The 16,970-nt window shown below is 37.6% G+C and overlaps 2 protein-coding genes across 4 annotated transcripts; one reads left to right on the forward strand and one right to left on the reverse strand.

The window, feature by feature from the left end:
* Positions 1–11: 11 nt before the first annotated feature.
* On the forward strand, positions 12–13,376 carry proser3 (proline and serine rich 3). 2 transcript variants are annotated; one of them, XM_046863128.1, is made up of 14 exons: positions 12–74; positions 403–450; positions 554–662; positions 749–1,011; positions 1,232–1,392; positions 2,471–2,580; positions 4,700–4,785; positions 5,076–5,215; positions 9,392–9,570; positions 9,651–10,096; positions 10,433–10,622; positions 11,673–11,853; positions 13,031–13,112; positions 13,215–13,376. In XM_046863128.1, the coding sequence occupies exons 2-14, from the start codon at positions 440–442 to the stop codon at positions 13,252–13,254; spliced, it is 1,998 nt and encodes a 665-aa protein (XP_046719084.1). In that variant the 5' UTR covers positions 12–74; positions 403–439; the 3' UTR covers positions 13,255–13,376. The 2 variants fall into 2 exon arrangements, with proteins under 2 accessions (XP_046719084.1, XP_046719083.1); XM_046863127.1 differs by lacking the exon at positions 12–74 and adding an exon at positions 99–281.
* On the reverse strand, positions 13,363–16,634 carry hspb6 (heat shock protein, alpha-crystallin-related, b6). 2 transcript variants are annotated; one of them, XM_046863130.1, is made up of 4 exons: positions 15,643–16,634; positions 15,260–15,420; positions 14,163–14,285; positions 13,363–14,042 (listed from the first exon to the last, which is right to left on the reverse strand). In XM_046863130.1, the coding sequence occupies exons 2-4, from the start codon at positions 15,416–15,418 to the stop codon at positions 13,869–13,871; spliced, it is 456 nt and encodes a 151-aa protein (XP_046719086.1). In that variant the 5' UTR covers positions 15,419–15,420; positions 15,643–16,634; the 3' UTR covers positions 13,363–13,868. The 2 variants fall into 2 exon arrangements, with proteins under 2 accessions (XP_046719086.1, XP_046719085.1); XM_046863129.1 differs by lacking the exon at positions 15,643–16,634 and having other exon boundaries at positions 15,260–15,596.
* Positions 16,635–16,970: the final 336 nt, after the last annotated feature.

Genomic DNA, 16,970 nt, shown 5'->3' on the forward strand with positions numbered 1-16,970 from the left:
TCAGCATCGACATCTGATTGGTTGCTACAGGACCAGTTATGTGGTGCAAACAGATTTTAAGCTGCTGGAGAAAGGTTAGTATTGTTTATGCGGAAGAGACTTTTTAAAATTAATTTGGATTAAATACACTGGGAAGATGAAGTGTTTTTATTTCTACATTTAATGTTTTGTTGGAATCGCACTGATATTTTGTTTTCTTGGGACTTGCCAGTTCGTTATTTTTGGCTGCCTAGTAACACATTGGATGCTTGTGTAGTACAAAGCTGAGTGTGATCTTCACGGTGGGCAGTGTTACCCTTCAACTTTACCCTCCTGACTCAATTAAATAATCTGAACTAGTTAATTATGATGTATTTTAACTAGGTAACTTAGATACTAACACTTTTTTTTTTTTACATGTAGTTACTAAGAAGTTAACTCATGCTCCTAACTGTGGATCATGAAGTCAGGGTGAGATAAATAATAATAATAATAATAATAATAATAATAATAATAATAATCCTAATTAATATAACTAATAAATAAAACTAATTAACTCAAATTCTTGTTTCAGTGATGCTATTTTCACCAAAAAGAATCCTTTTCCTCCCGAACCCCGTCGAACTAAAGGCCATTACAGTCCATCCAGAGCAAAGAAAATTCCCAAACAACAGAAAAGGCTGGTAAGAGAAGTCATTTCTAAAACAGAGAAATCTAAATTATAAACAGACTCTGATGTCCACAGGATCATTGAATGTTTTGTGTCCAGGCACTGAGCCCTGTCCGGTTTACACGGTCTGCCGGTCCTCCAGAGAGTCCTCCCAACACTGCATCTCTCAGCCCAGAGGATCAACGCTTTCTCGAAGGCTCACACAATGTCCTACTCTGTCCTCTTCCATCTATAACTGGGCAGAAGAACTACTCAGAATCCTGGCCTTCTACTGAACAGAGTTCTTCCCCTGCTAGCAGTGATGATCAACATAAACAAAGCACAGTGACCGGTCGCACACAGGAGCCTTCAGTACTGGCAAAGTATGAGATATGATGAGGAAAAACTGAGCATGTTTGATAACAATGTTGTCTTCAATAATCGCTAAACAAACCTTTGTGCATAATAACAAACATGAAATGCAACATTTAACATTTGAAAGTCAAATCAAAAGATCTTTGACATGAGTGAAATGATTTCTTCTTCAGAGAATTACTTTTACTAATAGAGAATTACTATTTTCTTTCCAAATCTTTCTCCTAGGTACATTGAGCGTTTCCGCTACGGAAGGCCACAGAGTCGTGAAGAAAGACAGAGGTTGGCGGGTGATGGAGAAGAGAATCAGCCATTTTGGTGGATGTCGTCAAATCCTTCCCAACCATCCAGCTCAACTCCAACTCGTATGCCTAAGGAATGTCTTGGAGGTGTGTTACAGTGAATAGCATTGTTTAATCTTAAACAACATGCAAAAGTAATACCCTTACAATTTTTTTGTTGTTTTTTGTTTATTATGATTATAGAGCGCAAAAAATGTAATAGGAATCACCATTAAGTAAAACTCAAATCTATTTGAAGAGCAAGGATCAGGGATAATGTCTATTATACCTTTTTTTCACACTATTAGCCGCTACTTTTTTCCCATGTTTTGAACCCCGCGGCTTAAACAACGAAGCGGCTTATTTATGTATTTTTCCTGTTTTTTTCCCGGTTTCACAAACTTCAAGCCAAAAAACTGAGCCACATAACATTAGACCAATGAAATTTCAAACGGAAACGAAAAAACGCACCTCACCTGTGTTCTGAGCTGCACGGCATCCGGAAAAAAAACGTTTTTCTTAAACGCAAGACGACGCCAAAAGATAAACTCCCGAGAGAAATAGTTGTGAAAGAAAGATGGAAGACAGTGAACAATGACTTTCTTAGTAGGCTACTGTTTAGATAGAAACTGTTGTAGCGCGTTGAGTCTGGGTAATGGGAGAGCTCGCTAACTCCAGTTGCAAAAGAAATCATATAAGCACAGACAGGTTTCCAAAACTCGTGCTTTTTATTATTCTTACGGGTTAGTTACGGGTTAGTCAAAGAAACTTATAAATGAGCATCAGAAAATAATAAGGACATATTTCTCGGTCTTGCACACATGCAGTAATAGCGGAAAAATGTGGCGGCAGGCTATTCCCAAAATACCGCTCTGCTCTTAAAGGAGCCACAACATATTTCACCTGTTACACCGTGTAACAGACACTGTCTTCCGGTAAAGCCTGTGTAAAGTTCATTCGTTTCAGTGTAGGCAGGTGCGGCTTATTTATGTTTCAAATAAAAATCTTTGTCAAATTCAGTGGGTACGGCTTATATATGGGTGCGCTTTATAGTCCGGAAATTACGGTATATTTAATGTAGACTGAAGTAATAAGGTATTGGTTAAAAGAGCTAAAAACTGTTGGATATGGATTTTAGTTGGTTTGCTTGATTATTTATTTATTTTTAAACTTTTTATTTTTATAGGATTGTTTGAGTGTGGAAATGAAGGCACAGGCAGTGTGCAGGATCTGCTCAGCTATCAAGCAGAAAGTTTGCTTTCTCCCACCAGAGGCCTGCTGGATTTAAGTGCACTTGTAAGATCTTTACTCAATCATTTACATTATTAATGGTTGTTTATTATTAAGTGGTGAACCTTTCAAAGTTATTTTAAAGTTGAGCACTTGAAGGTAGTACTTATCTTTATGATAAGAAAAACAGCATCTAAAAAGTCCTTTAGACTAAATTTTGAAAATTGAATCCGCTATTTACGACTTCCACAGACATCACAAATATTTAACAGTTACACAGTGATGTATAGGAAGGTGGTAACTCGGGGGTTAAGGCTCTGTGTTACTAATCGGAAGGTTAGGGGTTTTGCAAGTGGAGGTATTGGCAAGCTGCCACCAAAAGGGCCCTTGAGCAAGGCCCTTAACTCTCTTTGCTCCAGGCGTGCTGTATCATGGCTTCCTAACATTAATGGTATATGTGAAGAAAGAATTCACTGGGCTGTAAAGTACATGTGACATGTATAAAGTACCTTGGTTTTTATAGCTTTATACAATCAAGTATTTTGTTAAAGAAAATCAAGTCAGTTTCATCATTGAATCATAGATTTAATATTTTAGTTTTGTACTTTACATGTAACCAGAGTAGTGATTGTTTTTGGTATTTATGTGTTATGTGTGTTTTTCTATGTATTTATGTGTGTACTATGTGTCTTTATGTTTTTGCTCTGTCTGCTACAATTTTCTTGTCAGCAATGTTGGCACCTCAGTAGCTTTACCTGTGTAGTTCGAAATACTCTTTATATTGTATATTCAAAGCCTTTTTAATCATCTCATATTGTACATTCTAAGTTCTGTATAGAATTTGCAGTTGTTATTATTATTATTATTATTGTTATAATAAATTTCAGGTTCTCATATATGTCTGTATGAACCTAGTGGATAAATGTTGCCTCTTAGTAGCTCTAATACAAAACACACCTTCCTTAAATGTCCTTTGTTTGTATGTCCTAAAACGTTTTGGCACAGACAATGTTTAGAATTTAGTTCTCTGTGGTTTATCAGTTAAATGCCTTGGCATTAAAGGAAGAACAGCTTCTCTCCTCGGCCTGCTGCACTCACAGCTTTTGCTGTCGTTGTTCAGTGTCTCGTTGTATATTTATGAATTCTTCGTAGACAGCAGTGACTTGTGCAGCCAGTTGTGCAATTTAGGATTGTTGTTCTAGCACATTTGTAGTTGTTTTGTTTGTGAAAGTGAGGCTAACTTAGGACTCTGCAAGTATTTTTGTAAGTCAAAATGCGTGCAGAATAACCTGGTTTTGAAAAATAAATCTCTCTCTCTCTCTCTCTCTCTCTCTCTCTCTCTCTCTCTCTCTCTCTCTCTCTCTCTCTCTCTCTCTATATATATATATATATATATATATATATATATATATATATATATATATATATATATATAAAATATTATATTATATTATATTATATTATACACACAAACATATTAAGGGAAAAATAAGTTGATTTTAAATTAAATTGAGAGGATCTTTTTATACCCAATCATGTTGCCAATTGACCTAATAAGTTGCAAATTGGTCCTCCAGTTGTTCCTTATATGTACATTTCACCTTTTCGGCCTCTTATTGCTACCTGTACCAACTTTTTTTGGAATATGTAGCTCTCATTAAATCCAAAATGAGCCAATATTTGGCATGACATTTCAAAATGTCTCACTTTCAACATGTGATATGTTATCTATATTATATTGTGAATAAAATATAAGTTTATAAGATTTGTAAATTATTGCATTCCTTTTTTATTCACAATTTGTACAGTGTCCCAACTTTTTTGGAATCGGGTTTGTGTGTGTATATGTGTTTGTGTGTGTGTGTGTGTGTGTGTGTGTGTGTGTGTGTATGTTTGTGTGTGTGTGTGTGTATGTTTGTGTGTGTGTGTGTGTGTGTGTGTGTGTGTGTGTGTGTGTGTGTGTGTGTGTGTGTATATATAATATATACAGAATATGCCAGTATTTAAAAATGATCAACGTTTGAACACTATTTCAGCATTTATGGACTTTCTATTCCAGTCAGATGTCTCGGAAGTAGCACACAGGCTTGTGCCTTATGCAGGCAAAGAAGACTTCAAATAAATCATGTGCAAGGCAGTACATAGGAAATATAAACCTAAATAATGTGCTTGCTGTGTGTTCCAGGTTTTATCTGATTCCTCACACTGTGAGCAAGGGGAGCCAGAAATCCTTCAGCTTCAGGAGAAGGCCCAAAGACTTTTGCAGAGGAGGTACCATAAAATGTATTCTCTTACTGACTCATCACATCAGCATCCAGCATACTGAGTTCTGTTGAGTATAAATACATAAATCATCTAATAGTTCACTGTCCTAAAATAAAAGAAAATAATATGAAGGCCATGCTTAATATAAACAGAATGTTATTAATCTATATAAATTACATGCAATTCAGTATATTCAAATATTGTCCAAATACATCATGTGGGATTCACTTGATGACATCATGACCATGAATTAATATTAAAAAAAAAAGTATAATATGATGTGTGTTGTTTTTCAGTGAGCACTCCCTGAGTACTGGCTCCAGTGGTGTACCCATCAGCTCTGAAGGCTTGTGCTGTTCTGATTTCTCCTCTCCTGTTAGTGTTGATGAGCCGATCCGAAAGCCCACAGTTCCCAGTTTGATAGATGCAGCCAGTTGTAAGCACAAACATCAATACTTATTATTTATGCAATTAATATTTATTAGTCATGTTTACTGTGTGTTTTTTGTGTACAGACGTTTCAGTATTGCACAAACTATGGTGGTGATTTAAGGGTAAATATATATATATATATATATATATATATATATATATATATATATATATATATATATATATATATATATATATATATACAGGAGTGCAGAATTATTAGGCAAATGAGTATTTTGACCACATCATCCTCGTTATGCATGTTGTCTTACTCCAAGCTGTATAGGCTGGAAAGCCTACTACCAATTAAGCATATTAGGTGATGTGCATCTCTGTAATGAGAAGGGTGTGGTCTAATGACATCAACACCCTATATCAGGTGTGCATAATTATTAGGCAACTTCCTTTCCTTTGGCAAAATGGGTCAAAAGAAGGACTTGACAGGCTCAGAAAAGTCAAAAATAGTGAGATATATTGCAGAGGGATGCAGCAGTCTTAAAATAGCCAAGCTTCTGAAGCGTGATCATCGAACAATCAAGCGTTTCATTCAAAATAGTCGACAGGGTCGCAAGAAGCGTGTGGAAAACCAAGGCGCAAAATAACTGCCCGTGAACTGAGAAAAGTCAAGCGTGCAGCTGCCAAGATGCCACTTGCCACCAGTTTGGCCATATTTCAGAGCTGCAACATCACTGGGTGCCCAAAAGCACAAGGTGTGCAATACTCAGAGACATGGCCAAGGTAAGAAAGGCAGAAAGTCGACCACCACTGAACAAGACACACAAGCTGAAACGTCAAGACTGGGCCAAGAAATATCTCAAGACTGATTTTTCTAAGGTTTTATGGACTGATGAAATGAGAGTGAGTCTTGATGGGCCAGATGGATGGGCCCGTGGCTGGATTGGTAAAGGGCAGAGAGCTCCAGTCCGACTCAGGCGCCAGCAACTTTTTGGAATCGGGTTTGTGTGTGTATATGTGTTTGTGTATATGTGTGTGTGTGTGTGTGTGTGTGTGTGTGTGTGTGTGTGTGTGTGTGTGTGTGTATGTTTGTGTGTGTGTGTATGTTTGTGTGTGTGTGTGTGTGTGTGTGTGTGTGTGTGTGTGTATATATAATATATACAGAATATGCCAGTATTTAAAAATGATCAACGTTTGAACACTATTTCAGCATTTATGGACTTTCTATTCCAGTCAGATGTCTCGGAAGTAGCACACAGGCTTGTGCCTTATGCAGGCAAAGAAGACTTCAAATAAATCATGTGCAAGGCAGTACATAGGAAATATAAACCTAAATAATGTGCTTGCTGTGTGTTCCAGGTTTTATCTGATTCCTCACACTGTGAGCAAGGGGAGCCAGAAATCCTTCAGCTTCAGGAGAAGGCCCAAAGACTTCTGCAGAGGAGGTACCATAAAATGTATTCTCTTACTGACTCATCACATCAGCATCCAGCATACTGAGTTCTGTTGAGTATAAATACATAAATCATCTAATAGTTCACTGTCCTAAAATAAAAGAAAATAATATGAAGGCCATGCTTAATATAAACAGAATGTTATTAATCTATATAAATTACATGCAATTCAGTATATTCAAATATTGTCCAAATACATCATGTGGGATTCACTTGATGACATCATGACCATGAATTAATATAAAAAAAAAGTATAATATGATGTGTGTGTGGTTTTTCAGTGAGAACTCCCTGAGTACTGGCTCCAGTGGTGTACCCATCAGCTCTGAAGGCTTGTGCTGTTCTGATTTCTCCTCTCCTGTTAGTGTTGATGAGCCGATCCAAAGCCCACAGTTCCCAGTTTGATAGATGCAGCCAGTTGTAAGCACAAACATCAATACTTATTATTTATGCAATTAATATTTATTAGTCATGTTTACTGTGTGTTTTTTGTGTACAGACGTTTCAGTATTGCACAAACTATGGTGGTGATTTAAGGGTAAATATATATATATATATATATATATATATATATATATATATATATATATATATATATATATATATATATATATATATATATACAGGAGTGCAGAATTATTAGGCAAATGAGTATTTTGACCACATCATCCTCGTTATGCATGTTGTCTTACTCCAAGCTGTATAGGCTGGAAAGCCTACTACCAATTAAGCATATTAGGTGATGTGCATCTCTGTAATGAGAAGGGTGTGGTCTAATGACATCAACACCCTATATCAGGTGTGCATAATTATTAGGCAACTTCCTTTCCTTTGGCAAAATGGGTCAAAAGAAGGACTTGACAGGCTCAGAAAAGTCAAAAATAGTGAGATATATTGCAGAGGATGCAGCAGTCTTAAAATAGCCAAGCTTCTGAGCGTGATCATCGAACAATCAAGCGTTTCATTCAAAATAGTCGACAGGGTCGCAAGAAGCGTGTGGAAAACCAAGGCGCAAAATAACTGCCCGTGAACTGAGAAAAGTCAAGCGTGCAGCTGCCAAGATGCCACTTGCCACCAGTTTGGCCATATTTCAGAGCTGCAACATCACTGGGTGCCCAAAAGCACAAGGTGTGCAATACTCAGAGACATGGCCAAGGTAAGAAAGGCAGAAAGTCGACCACCACTGAACAAGACACACAAGCTGAAACGTCAAGACTGGGCCAAGAAATATCTCAAGACTGATTTTTCTAAGGTTTTATGGACTGATGAAATGAGAGTGAGTCTTGATGGGCCAGATGGATGGGCCCGTGGCTGGATTGGTAAAGGGCAGAGAGCTCCAGTCCGACTCAGACGCCAGCAAGGTGGAGGTGGAGTACTGGTTTGGGCTGGTATCATCAAAGATGAGCTTGTGGGGCCTTTTCGGGTTGAGGATGGAGTCAAGCTGAACTCCCAGTCCTACTGCCAGTTTCTGGAAGACACCTTCTTCAAGCAGTGGTACAGGAAGAAGTCTGCATCCTTCAAGAAAAACATGATTTTCATGCAGGACAATGCTCCATCACACACGCCCAAGTACTCCACAGCGTGGCTGGCAAGAAAGGGTATAAAAGAAGAAAATCTAATGATATGGCCTCCTTGTTCACCTGATCTGAACCCCATTGAGAACCTGTGGTCCATCATCAAATGTGCGATTTACAAGGAGGAAAACAGTACACCTCTCTGAACAGTGTCTGGGAGGCTGTGGTTGCTGCTGCACGCAATGTTGATGGTGAACAGATCAAAACACTGACAGAATCCATGGATGGCAGGCTTTTGAGTGTCCTTGCAAAGAAAGGTGGCTATATTGGTCACTGATTTGTTTTTGTTTGGTTTTGAATGTCAGAAATGTATATTTGTGAATGTTGAGATGTTATATTGGTTTCACTGGTAAAATAAATAATTGAAATGGGTATGAATTTGTTTTTGTTGTTGCCTAATAATTATGCACAGTAATAGTCACCTGCACACACAGATATCCCCTAAAATAGCTAAAACTAAAACTACTTCCAAAAATATTCAGCTTTGATATTAATGAGTTTTTTGTGTTCATTGAGAACATGGTTGTTGTTCAAATTAAATCCTCAAATAAAATTAATCCTCAAAAATACAACTTGCCTAATAATTCTGCACTCCCTGTGTATGTGTATATATATATATATATATATATATATATATATATATATATATATATATATATATATATATAAATAATATAATATATAAAATTACAAAGTATATAATAATGTCCACCAGCTGGAGCACTACTTTTGTGTTTTTTTTAGTAAAAAAATAAGTGCAAAAATTACAACGCACTGTACAAATACTGTACGGAATACGCCTTCTCACAACGAGGACTTTGCACAGAAGAAAGAGGTATTGCTCTCGATCTCACAATGCATGCCTGCCAGGCGTTCTTCTTCTCCCTCGCACGGATTGTGAAAGATGTCTTGAATATATTAAAACTTTCTTTGTTTTGTTTTTTGAGTGGCTGTATCTCTAAAAATTCGTAAGTCGGGCATTCATAGGTCAGGGGCTGACTGTGCATATATATATCATTCATAAATATATTCAAAAAATAATAATAATATAAATATATATTATTATATATTTATATATATTCACATTTTTACTTTTTATTTAAAGTTAAAGTAAAGTCCATTTACAAATTCAGTGCTAAATCTACTTATTGCATTCTTCCCAGCTCACCTCAGTGTGTTTTTTTGTGTTTCCTGTAGTGATGGCACAGAGAGGCCCACTTCCATCCGGCTCAGTTGGGTCACAACCCCGACCTGAGGATGACATTCTGTTTCAGTGGCGCCTTAGGAGGAAGATGGAGCAGGCCAGACAGTGGAGTCACACCTCCTCCCGTAGTTCTACTCTTCATCAGCCCTTATTGAGCAGACTGGCATTGCAAGTAAATAAACAGTGCAATTATAATCTGAACAGATTTTCTCTGTCATTGCTACAAAACTCGTTTTATTTTCTCCTCAAAAGGCACAGCCTGGACTTTCTTTTACATCTGCACCCATGGGGATGACCGGTAGCGTAAACTCTCCTTTCCCCTGTCCAGTCCCTGACCCAGTGCCATCTTCCTCCAGCCAAGTCCACCCTGCATCTAGCACGTACACCAAGGATGAGTCAATCAATCAAAGCCACTTAGATTTAGCTCTTCGCTGTGAGCGAGAGAAGAGCCCTAAACAGCTACAGACAGCCCATTCCATCCATCAGCCCTGTCTCAGAGGACAGGTCTGCTTTTCAGGGAGCTCAGGAGAGCCGTGCAGTAAACAGCAATGTTCTCTACCTGCATCTCCACAACCTACTGAGAGCTCAGAGGGAGATGGCTTCCAGGAAAAAAGGGGTATGCAGACCACCAGCAGAGTGGAGCGAGAACGGGCCAAGAAAAAATTGGTACCATTTCCCCAAAAGAAGAAATCAAACCGGTATATTGTTATGTATTAGGTTTTTGTTTGTTTGTTTTTGTATTTTTGCATTTATTTTTAACAGAACATTAATACTATAAAATCAAAGTGTCAGAAAAATTTCAATATCAAACAAGATGCATACAGTGAATTGTATATTTTAGTTCTAGAATGATATTGCATTACCCATAAAATCAACTGGAAAGTCTTGAATATAAATCAGGAAAAAGGGTCTTAAACAGCCTTTCTGCTATTCTCAATTTACAGTATAAACATACAGCTTGTGTATAGCAAATGTGTTTTCTGTCAGTTCTGCTTGAGCTGCACAGGCTGATGTGGAGAGTTTTGTTTTTGCAGGCATGTGGGGGATGGGAATGTGGGTGAGAGGAATCATCACACTGTCAAGGCCAGAGAAAGGCAGAATAGGGGTCAAGAAAAGGTTCGCTCTAAAAGCAAAGAGAATGCAGAACGCAGAGAGAGCACGGGTTCAACACGAGGTGTTCGTTCACGAGATTCTCCATCACCTGTACACAACACTCTCGGCCAGGTCAGTGCGTTCTTCTCATCACTATAGTGTTAATCTACATTTTTACTCACAGTAGGCAAAGAAGAACAGATCCGAATTACAGGACATGCATCCACACTACTTGTGGTACCAACAGTGATGAATAATAGAGTACTGCTTTTTAAATACTGATTTGGTGTTTAGAATGTTTAGAAAATGTATCTGTAATATGCTAATTGTCACTGGGTAATAAGAGAGGTTGACCGGTTTTGCCAATTAATCTGCACCGATAGTCGACTGCAAAAATCCATTACTTTTCTGGGTAGCATCTGTTGCTGGAGAGCCTGAGAAGGTCCGCTGTCATTACGATGGCAGCCTTTAGAAGCGAATCATTGATGCCATGTGCTGTTTGTTTTTTTTTTACGTGAGGCTGCACAGAGAGTGCTATATTATATTTATTATTAAAATGTTTAAATTATATAATTATATTCAAGAATGAAAATATTCATATATATATATACATGCAGTGAAATGCTTTTTAAGACTGTTCAAGAATAAAAAGGGATAGAAAATAAAGGGAATGGAATGAGGATAAAAATAAAAACAAGGAAAAAAAGAAGGTAGATAAATAAAAAGTATAAACTATATAAAATATATGAAGATATATGTGAAAATGTGTATATACATAGATGCGTATGGTAGATATTGACAGTAAAAATTAAAGTGATTAACATGATTGTCCTTAAAGTGTCTGTGTGCAGTATGGTGTGGTATAAAGTGGCACTGTGCAAATCCCAGAGATGAAGTGACTGTCCAGAGTTAGTGTCATAGTGCAAAAAAGTTGCGCAGAAAAAAGATGGAGAGAGAGGTCCAGTACTAGATCCTGGGTGTTTCCTGGTTTAAACTCCGAATGGCCTGTGGGAAGAAGCTTCTCCTCGTTCTCTCTGTGAACGCAACAAAGAATAGAGTCCATTGTTTGGATGGCTGAGGCCCTCCTTAGCTTTCAGTATTGGTAAAATACACTATTGGTCGACCTCTAGTTAAAAATAATTAATCATCATCATCCTCGTGTTTTACTTTGCATCCTACAAGGTTGTTTCCGAGGTGTTGTTTCCTGGTACCGATTCACCAATCCAGTCTAGCACCCCTTGCACATCTACCTCTCCAGCACCCCTATGCACCCCTCCAGCACCTCCTCATTCACCTGCGCCTCCCCCTCAACACTCATCCCAACCGACTGAGGTCATAGGTCAGCTGATGCAGGAGGCACAAGGTGAGAAAGTTATGATCATGAAAACTCGGTTTCTCTTCATTTTGTGGCTTGTGTGTGTGTGTGTGTGTGTGTGTCTCCACGTGTTAGTGTTCATACATAGCACAATTTATTAATATAGTATTACATAAACGGCTCAGTGAAGAAAAAAAAGATTAGAACATATAAACAAGTGTACTTGTAATAGACACTGTATTGAGCCTACAGTTTAGTTAAAGGAAGTAAAACTCAGAAAATAAGATCCAAAAGGCATTGTAGGTGGGAATAAGTAAGAAAGTAAGATGATGTTGATTTATCCATCTAATTACTTTATTCTAGCCAGAGTTGCAGTGGATCTGGATCACTGAGTGTGAATTTAATGTTAGTTTTGTCTCGGAGATAGCCACAACTCCAAGAGTCTCATCCTACTCGTTCTTGTTCAGTTTTGCCAACACGAATATCAGAGAGGGGATTTTGAAAGATATTTAAAGGTTAATAACCGAGAGAATGCGTATAAAGAACTCTGTGACAACTACAAGACCATTGCGTTACATATCAGTACACGACGAACAACACATTGTTGAAGGTCATACTGTTCTTGGTATACTTACGGAACATTTTACTGAAGGACACCATATGACTGCCAAATCCTTGTAAAATGCTATAACGTCTCATCATACCCACCTTGATCTTGCCATGGAATTACCCACCAATGCTGGCATGGCTTTAACAAACAATAAACAAACAAACATCTCTCATAAATATATGATGGTCACAGCATAAAAATATGCAAGGAAAGATCATAAGTCACACAAACCAGCTAAATTAGTCCTGGTGGATTAACTGAATACGTTTTTTGGAATATTAAATTTAAATAACAAATTAATGAGTAATGAGATACCAGTTCATCACTAGGCATTGTGAACACCCATTAACACCCAGTTTGCAGTTTAGAGGCGTAAAAGCACCATTTAGCATGTTTTTGGGAAGTGGGAGGAAACCAGAGGTCACACAAAGGGACAACATTATCCATTAACCACAGTTGAGGATAAGAATTGATTTCAATTACATAAATGTAATACATGCAAAAAGTCCCACTATTATACAGCTTTTAAAAAAACAACTGTTCTAGATTTAAAATACTACACACTACGTAACTTTTTGAACAGGTTGTACTTCCAAATTATGTTTCCTAATACAGATTCCGATGGGCTGGAATTTGCAGATGATCCGTTATTATTAGTGCTTCGGCAGCAGAGAAAGTGGGTGAAAGAGCAACTCGGGTGAGAATGTATTTTTAAATCCTTATTTGTGAAATTAAAAACCTTTTGCCAGAGCAAAGTTGTTGTGACATCTAATATGTTCCATGAAATGTTTTCCCCCAGTGAGGTTGAAGAACGCCTGGATAAACTCCATGAAGTCTGAGCTACTGTCACACAATAATGTTTATTAGTGCAATTCAATCAGCTTCGTATTTATAATTTTTTTGGTCGGCAAATGGATATAATTGTGTTTAACACTGTAAATAAACAATTTTGGAAAACAAATATTTATTTGAAGACTTTATGTTGATGCAGCAGTTAAATTAGTGCACAGGATATCATTCCTCATGCGTCCAAAACTACACATACAAAACAAACAGTTATTAAGGAATATGTACAGTCATGAATAACAATTTGGTTGCTTGTGAGACTGATCAGTCCGTTAATCTCTGATATGTGCAACTTTTATACCGAATAGCAATTTTAGAATGTTTAGAACATGCTGGAAACATGGAGGAGGATTCTGAGTTTCAGGTGTATTCACTATGCCTCTGGAAGCCTAACATTATTAAAATGCTGAAAGGATTAATGATGCGGTGTTGGGCTTGGTGTCATGTATGTTTGCAAACAGCTCCAGCTAGTGCGGCGCCACCAGAAGGACGGTCGGGTTGTTTCCTCTGATGCGCATCCTTTTGAGAGTGATCTACATCTTGGGACAGAATGACATACAAGGTCCATCTGTTGACTTTTCATCCTGTCGCCATCTAAAGAAGGTCTTTAAACTCCCGATTCTGAGTGTGTAGGCGATTCGGCATTTTCAACCTTCAGCAAAGGGGCAGTAATAAGTAGCATTCTCTCTGGTGACACTGCACACTTCAGTTTCAAGGCATCCACTTCGTTTGGAATGCGGTACCTTCGGTTAAACTGGCGGGTCACTAGTCCGGATCCGTCCTATACCCAGAACAATTTAACAAAGGGAAGGATTAGGCTTCTAAAACATTCCTAGCATAATGTACATTAGCTGTACAGATAAACAGCCAAGTCGATCCGAGTGTGTGGGTTAGAACTGACCTTTCTCTGTTCATGTTTTCCCTCTACCACAACATAATCGCCTGTGACTTTAACCGTCAGCTCTTCTGGACTGAAGTGTTTCACATCAAGTTGCACAGTAAATCCATTTTGGTCACAAACAACCTGAATATAAAGACATGATGAATTTCCATGAATGGTATTAGTATGATGTGCATTGTCATGTTGCTGTCATTGGACGAAGGCTGAGTCCATCATTAACATTACACACACTGATTTATATCAAAATTTGCCTCAAACATTGTAGTTTTTGCTCTTTGAACATTTTAAAAGTGTCCCAAACACACTCAAAAACATGGTTAATGGTTCTAGAAGGTTTTTTCTGAAAAAATGATTCTGAAGGGCTTTTGTTTGGAAACTATTAAAAAGACTAAATAAAACCAGGTATAACTTTGGTTTTGGCAGAAACAGAATCATCTTTATTGCCAAGTATCATGGGTTGCATGTACAAGGAATGTTTTCATGGTGTGCTGGTGCTTTAAAAATATGAAACACTATCTTGTGTTATGTGTATTGTCCCACACGGTCTTGTGTTGTCTGTCTGTAGTGTTTTTTGTTGGTGTAGCACCAGGGTTCTGCAGAAACATTGTCTCATTTGTACTGTGTCCCACTGTGTATAGTGGAAATGACAACAAAAGCCTCTTGACTTGAAGAAAACAGATAATAGTAGCCTACATTACTTAATATTAACATACCTCTCATTAATATTGTACACTGCTTAAAAAAATATTGCTTCTTTCTTTACAAGTACTATCCTTTATATGATGCAGATAAAGATAAACCAGATATTAGTTTGAGTAATCTTTAAAAAAAAAAACTAATTTAAAGGTACATTATATGCAGCTTTAGCTATTAAAAAAATTTATTAAACAGGAACAAAGGAAAAAGTACAGATTTATACCCTGATTTCCTCAATATGCAGTTTCTCATAGCCATTTTGTATGGTATCTTTAATTCTTGTCAAATTTTAGAAACATTTCTATGCTTTAGTTAAAAAACAAGGCATGGATTATCAGTCTACATTGATTTTGACTTGTGTGAAATTGTTTCTTTTATAAAAATTGAGACTTTTCACCCACCTGTGCAGCTCCTGTGTGCTCTTTCACTGGGATTAGAAGCTCAGCTGGGGTCCATGAGTAAGATCCCAAAGTGCCCCCTAGACGAGGCAAAAGGGGAGGCAGAACTCTCTCCCAGGGGATCCCGCTCATAGAAGTACTAGGAGGCAGGTCGAAATCCATTCCTTAACCATAGAAAAATGAAGAGAAAACAGTGAAGAAGGAAACTGTATCACACAGAGCTGGTCAGTGAAAACGCAGTGGTTGTTGTGTGCAGTTAAAGTGAGTCGTCTCCTGCTTTAAATAGCTCTCCACCCCTCAGCCCCTGCACAGACATGCCCCCAAGAAGCACATGTTCCACAAGAGTAGATGTTGGACACACATATAAGGGTTTCTTTTAACCTTACCTGGGCTCTTTAGTAATCTTTTAATATTGGTATTAATTTTCAGGTTAATAGAGTTTTCTCTTTTCTGTTTAACTCGTGCTCCTCTCCCACATGGAGCTTTTGAGCCCCTTTATGTAGCCTGTGATGTGTCCAGATTATGTAAGCAGAATGATCCAGTAACAGGTTTATGGTGTTCCCAGGCTTTATCTTGGAGATGAAGTTTTCACATTGTTTCCAAAGGGTTTTGAAGGATATACAGCGTCTGTATCTCTTACATCTAGTTATCTCTGTATCCTACATACAGCTAGAAAGACGTGCTGAAATTTTAGCATCAAATCTGAAATATATAACTAAAATCCAGTGAGTGTTCATATTTTGGAAATTGATCTTATAGCTTAACCCCATATTAAGCAGAAAATGTTTGACTTTGATTCATATTCTTTTATGTAGACATAATACAGCAGATCATTAACAACATGCCCAAACATCACCACCTGACATCACACTGGTTCATCCACCAAACTGTAACCATACAATTGAACAGGATGTTTGTGTACACTGTAGAATTGCAGGCTTCCTTCACTGGGACTAGACCCAAACCTGTACCCAAACCTTGACTGTACTCAAAACCAACTCCTTAAAAATATGGTTTGTCAAGGTTGAGATGTAAGGATTGATTGTCCTAAGCAGAGACCTGAAGACGAGATTAACTGGCTAATGTGTCTGAACAAACAAATTTCTACTTCCAAGCTCGAATGGAAAGTCTTTTCCAGAAAAGTGGAGATTATTCCAGCAATGGGAAGTTCAACATCCAGTTTGCCATATAGTGTCAAATAATTAGGTACAATTGAAAGAAATAGGATAAACTTTATCTAAAGGTAAACTAGTTTACAGCAGTTTTATTCCTTTTATATCATATTGGTTTGCCAAATGTTCCATTTAATGCTATGGAACACCTGTAAGACAACATAGTTTGGGTTATCATTTGGATCAATGCAACTGTAAACCATAATTTCCTCACCAGCCTCTCATTTTTTTTAACGCAGTTTCTGGTATTTCTGATAAACCGTAGCTCCTCTGACAAATAATGGAAGACCTACTGGATTGTACAAGGCACTGACACTTAAGAATGCTCTCATAATCCTGATTCGCATCATGGTTTTCCATTAGATGTTTATTACACTGAAGCAGGTATCAAATGAAAGAAAAACAAATTAGGTCAGCACACAGGGAGCACATGGTCTTGGGAGAACACCAGGTTCAGGTAGCGAGTGTTATGATTGCACACCTGTGGAGAGTGACAACAGGCCACATTGACTTTTCCGAACTGCAGCTCTGGACTATAAATA

This window comes from Silurus meridionalis, chromosome 12, assembly GCF_014805685.1.
Source record: "Silurus meridionalis isolate SWU-2019-XX chromosome 12, ASM1480568v1, whole genome shotgun sequence".
In the NCBI taxonomy this organism is placed as follows: Eukaryota; Metazoa; Chordata; class Actinopteri; order Siluriformes; family Siluridae; genus Silurus; species Silurus meridionalis.

What these genes read in the sequence shown, in the direction of transcription:
- hspb6 (XM_046863130.1), bottom strand. Translation starts at nt 15,418, where the DNA reads ATGGATTTCGACCTGCCTCCTAGTACTTCTATGAGCGGGATCCCCTGG. An exon ending in AGCACACAGGAGCTGCACAG is followed by an intron (nt 14,286 to 15,259) that starts GTGGGTGAAAAG and finishes CTTTATATTCAG; the next exon opens with GTTGTTTGTGACCAAAATGG. An exon ending in GAAAACATGAACAGAGAAAG is followed by an intron (nt 14,043 to 14,162) that starts GTCAGTTCTAAC and finishes TTCTGGGTATAG; the next exon opens with GACGGATCCGGACTAGTGAC.
- proser3 (XM_046863128.1), top strand. An exon ending in TGCTGGATTTAAGTGCACTT is followed by an intron (nt 2,581 to 4,699) that starts GTAAGATCTTTA and finishes TGTGTGTTCCAG; the next exon opens with GTTTTATCTGATTCCTCACA. An exon ending in TACACAACACTCTCGGCCAG is followed by an intron (nt 10,623 to 11,672) that starts GTCAGTGCGTTC and finishes GCATCCTACAAG; the next exon opens with GTTGTTTCCGAGGTGTTGTT.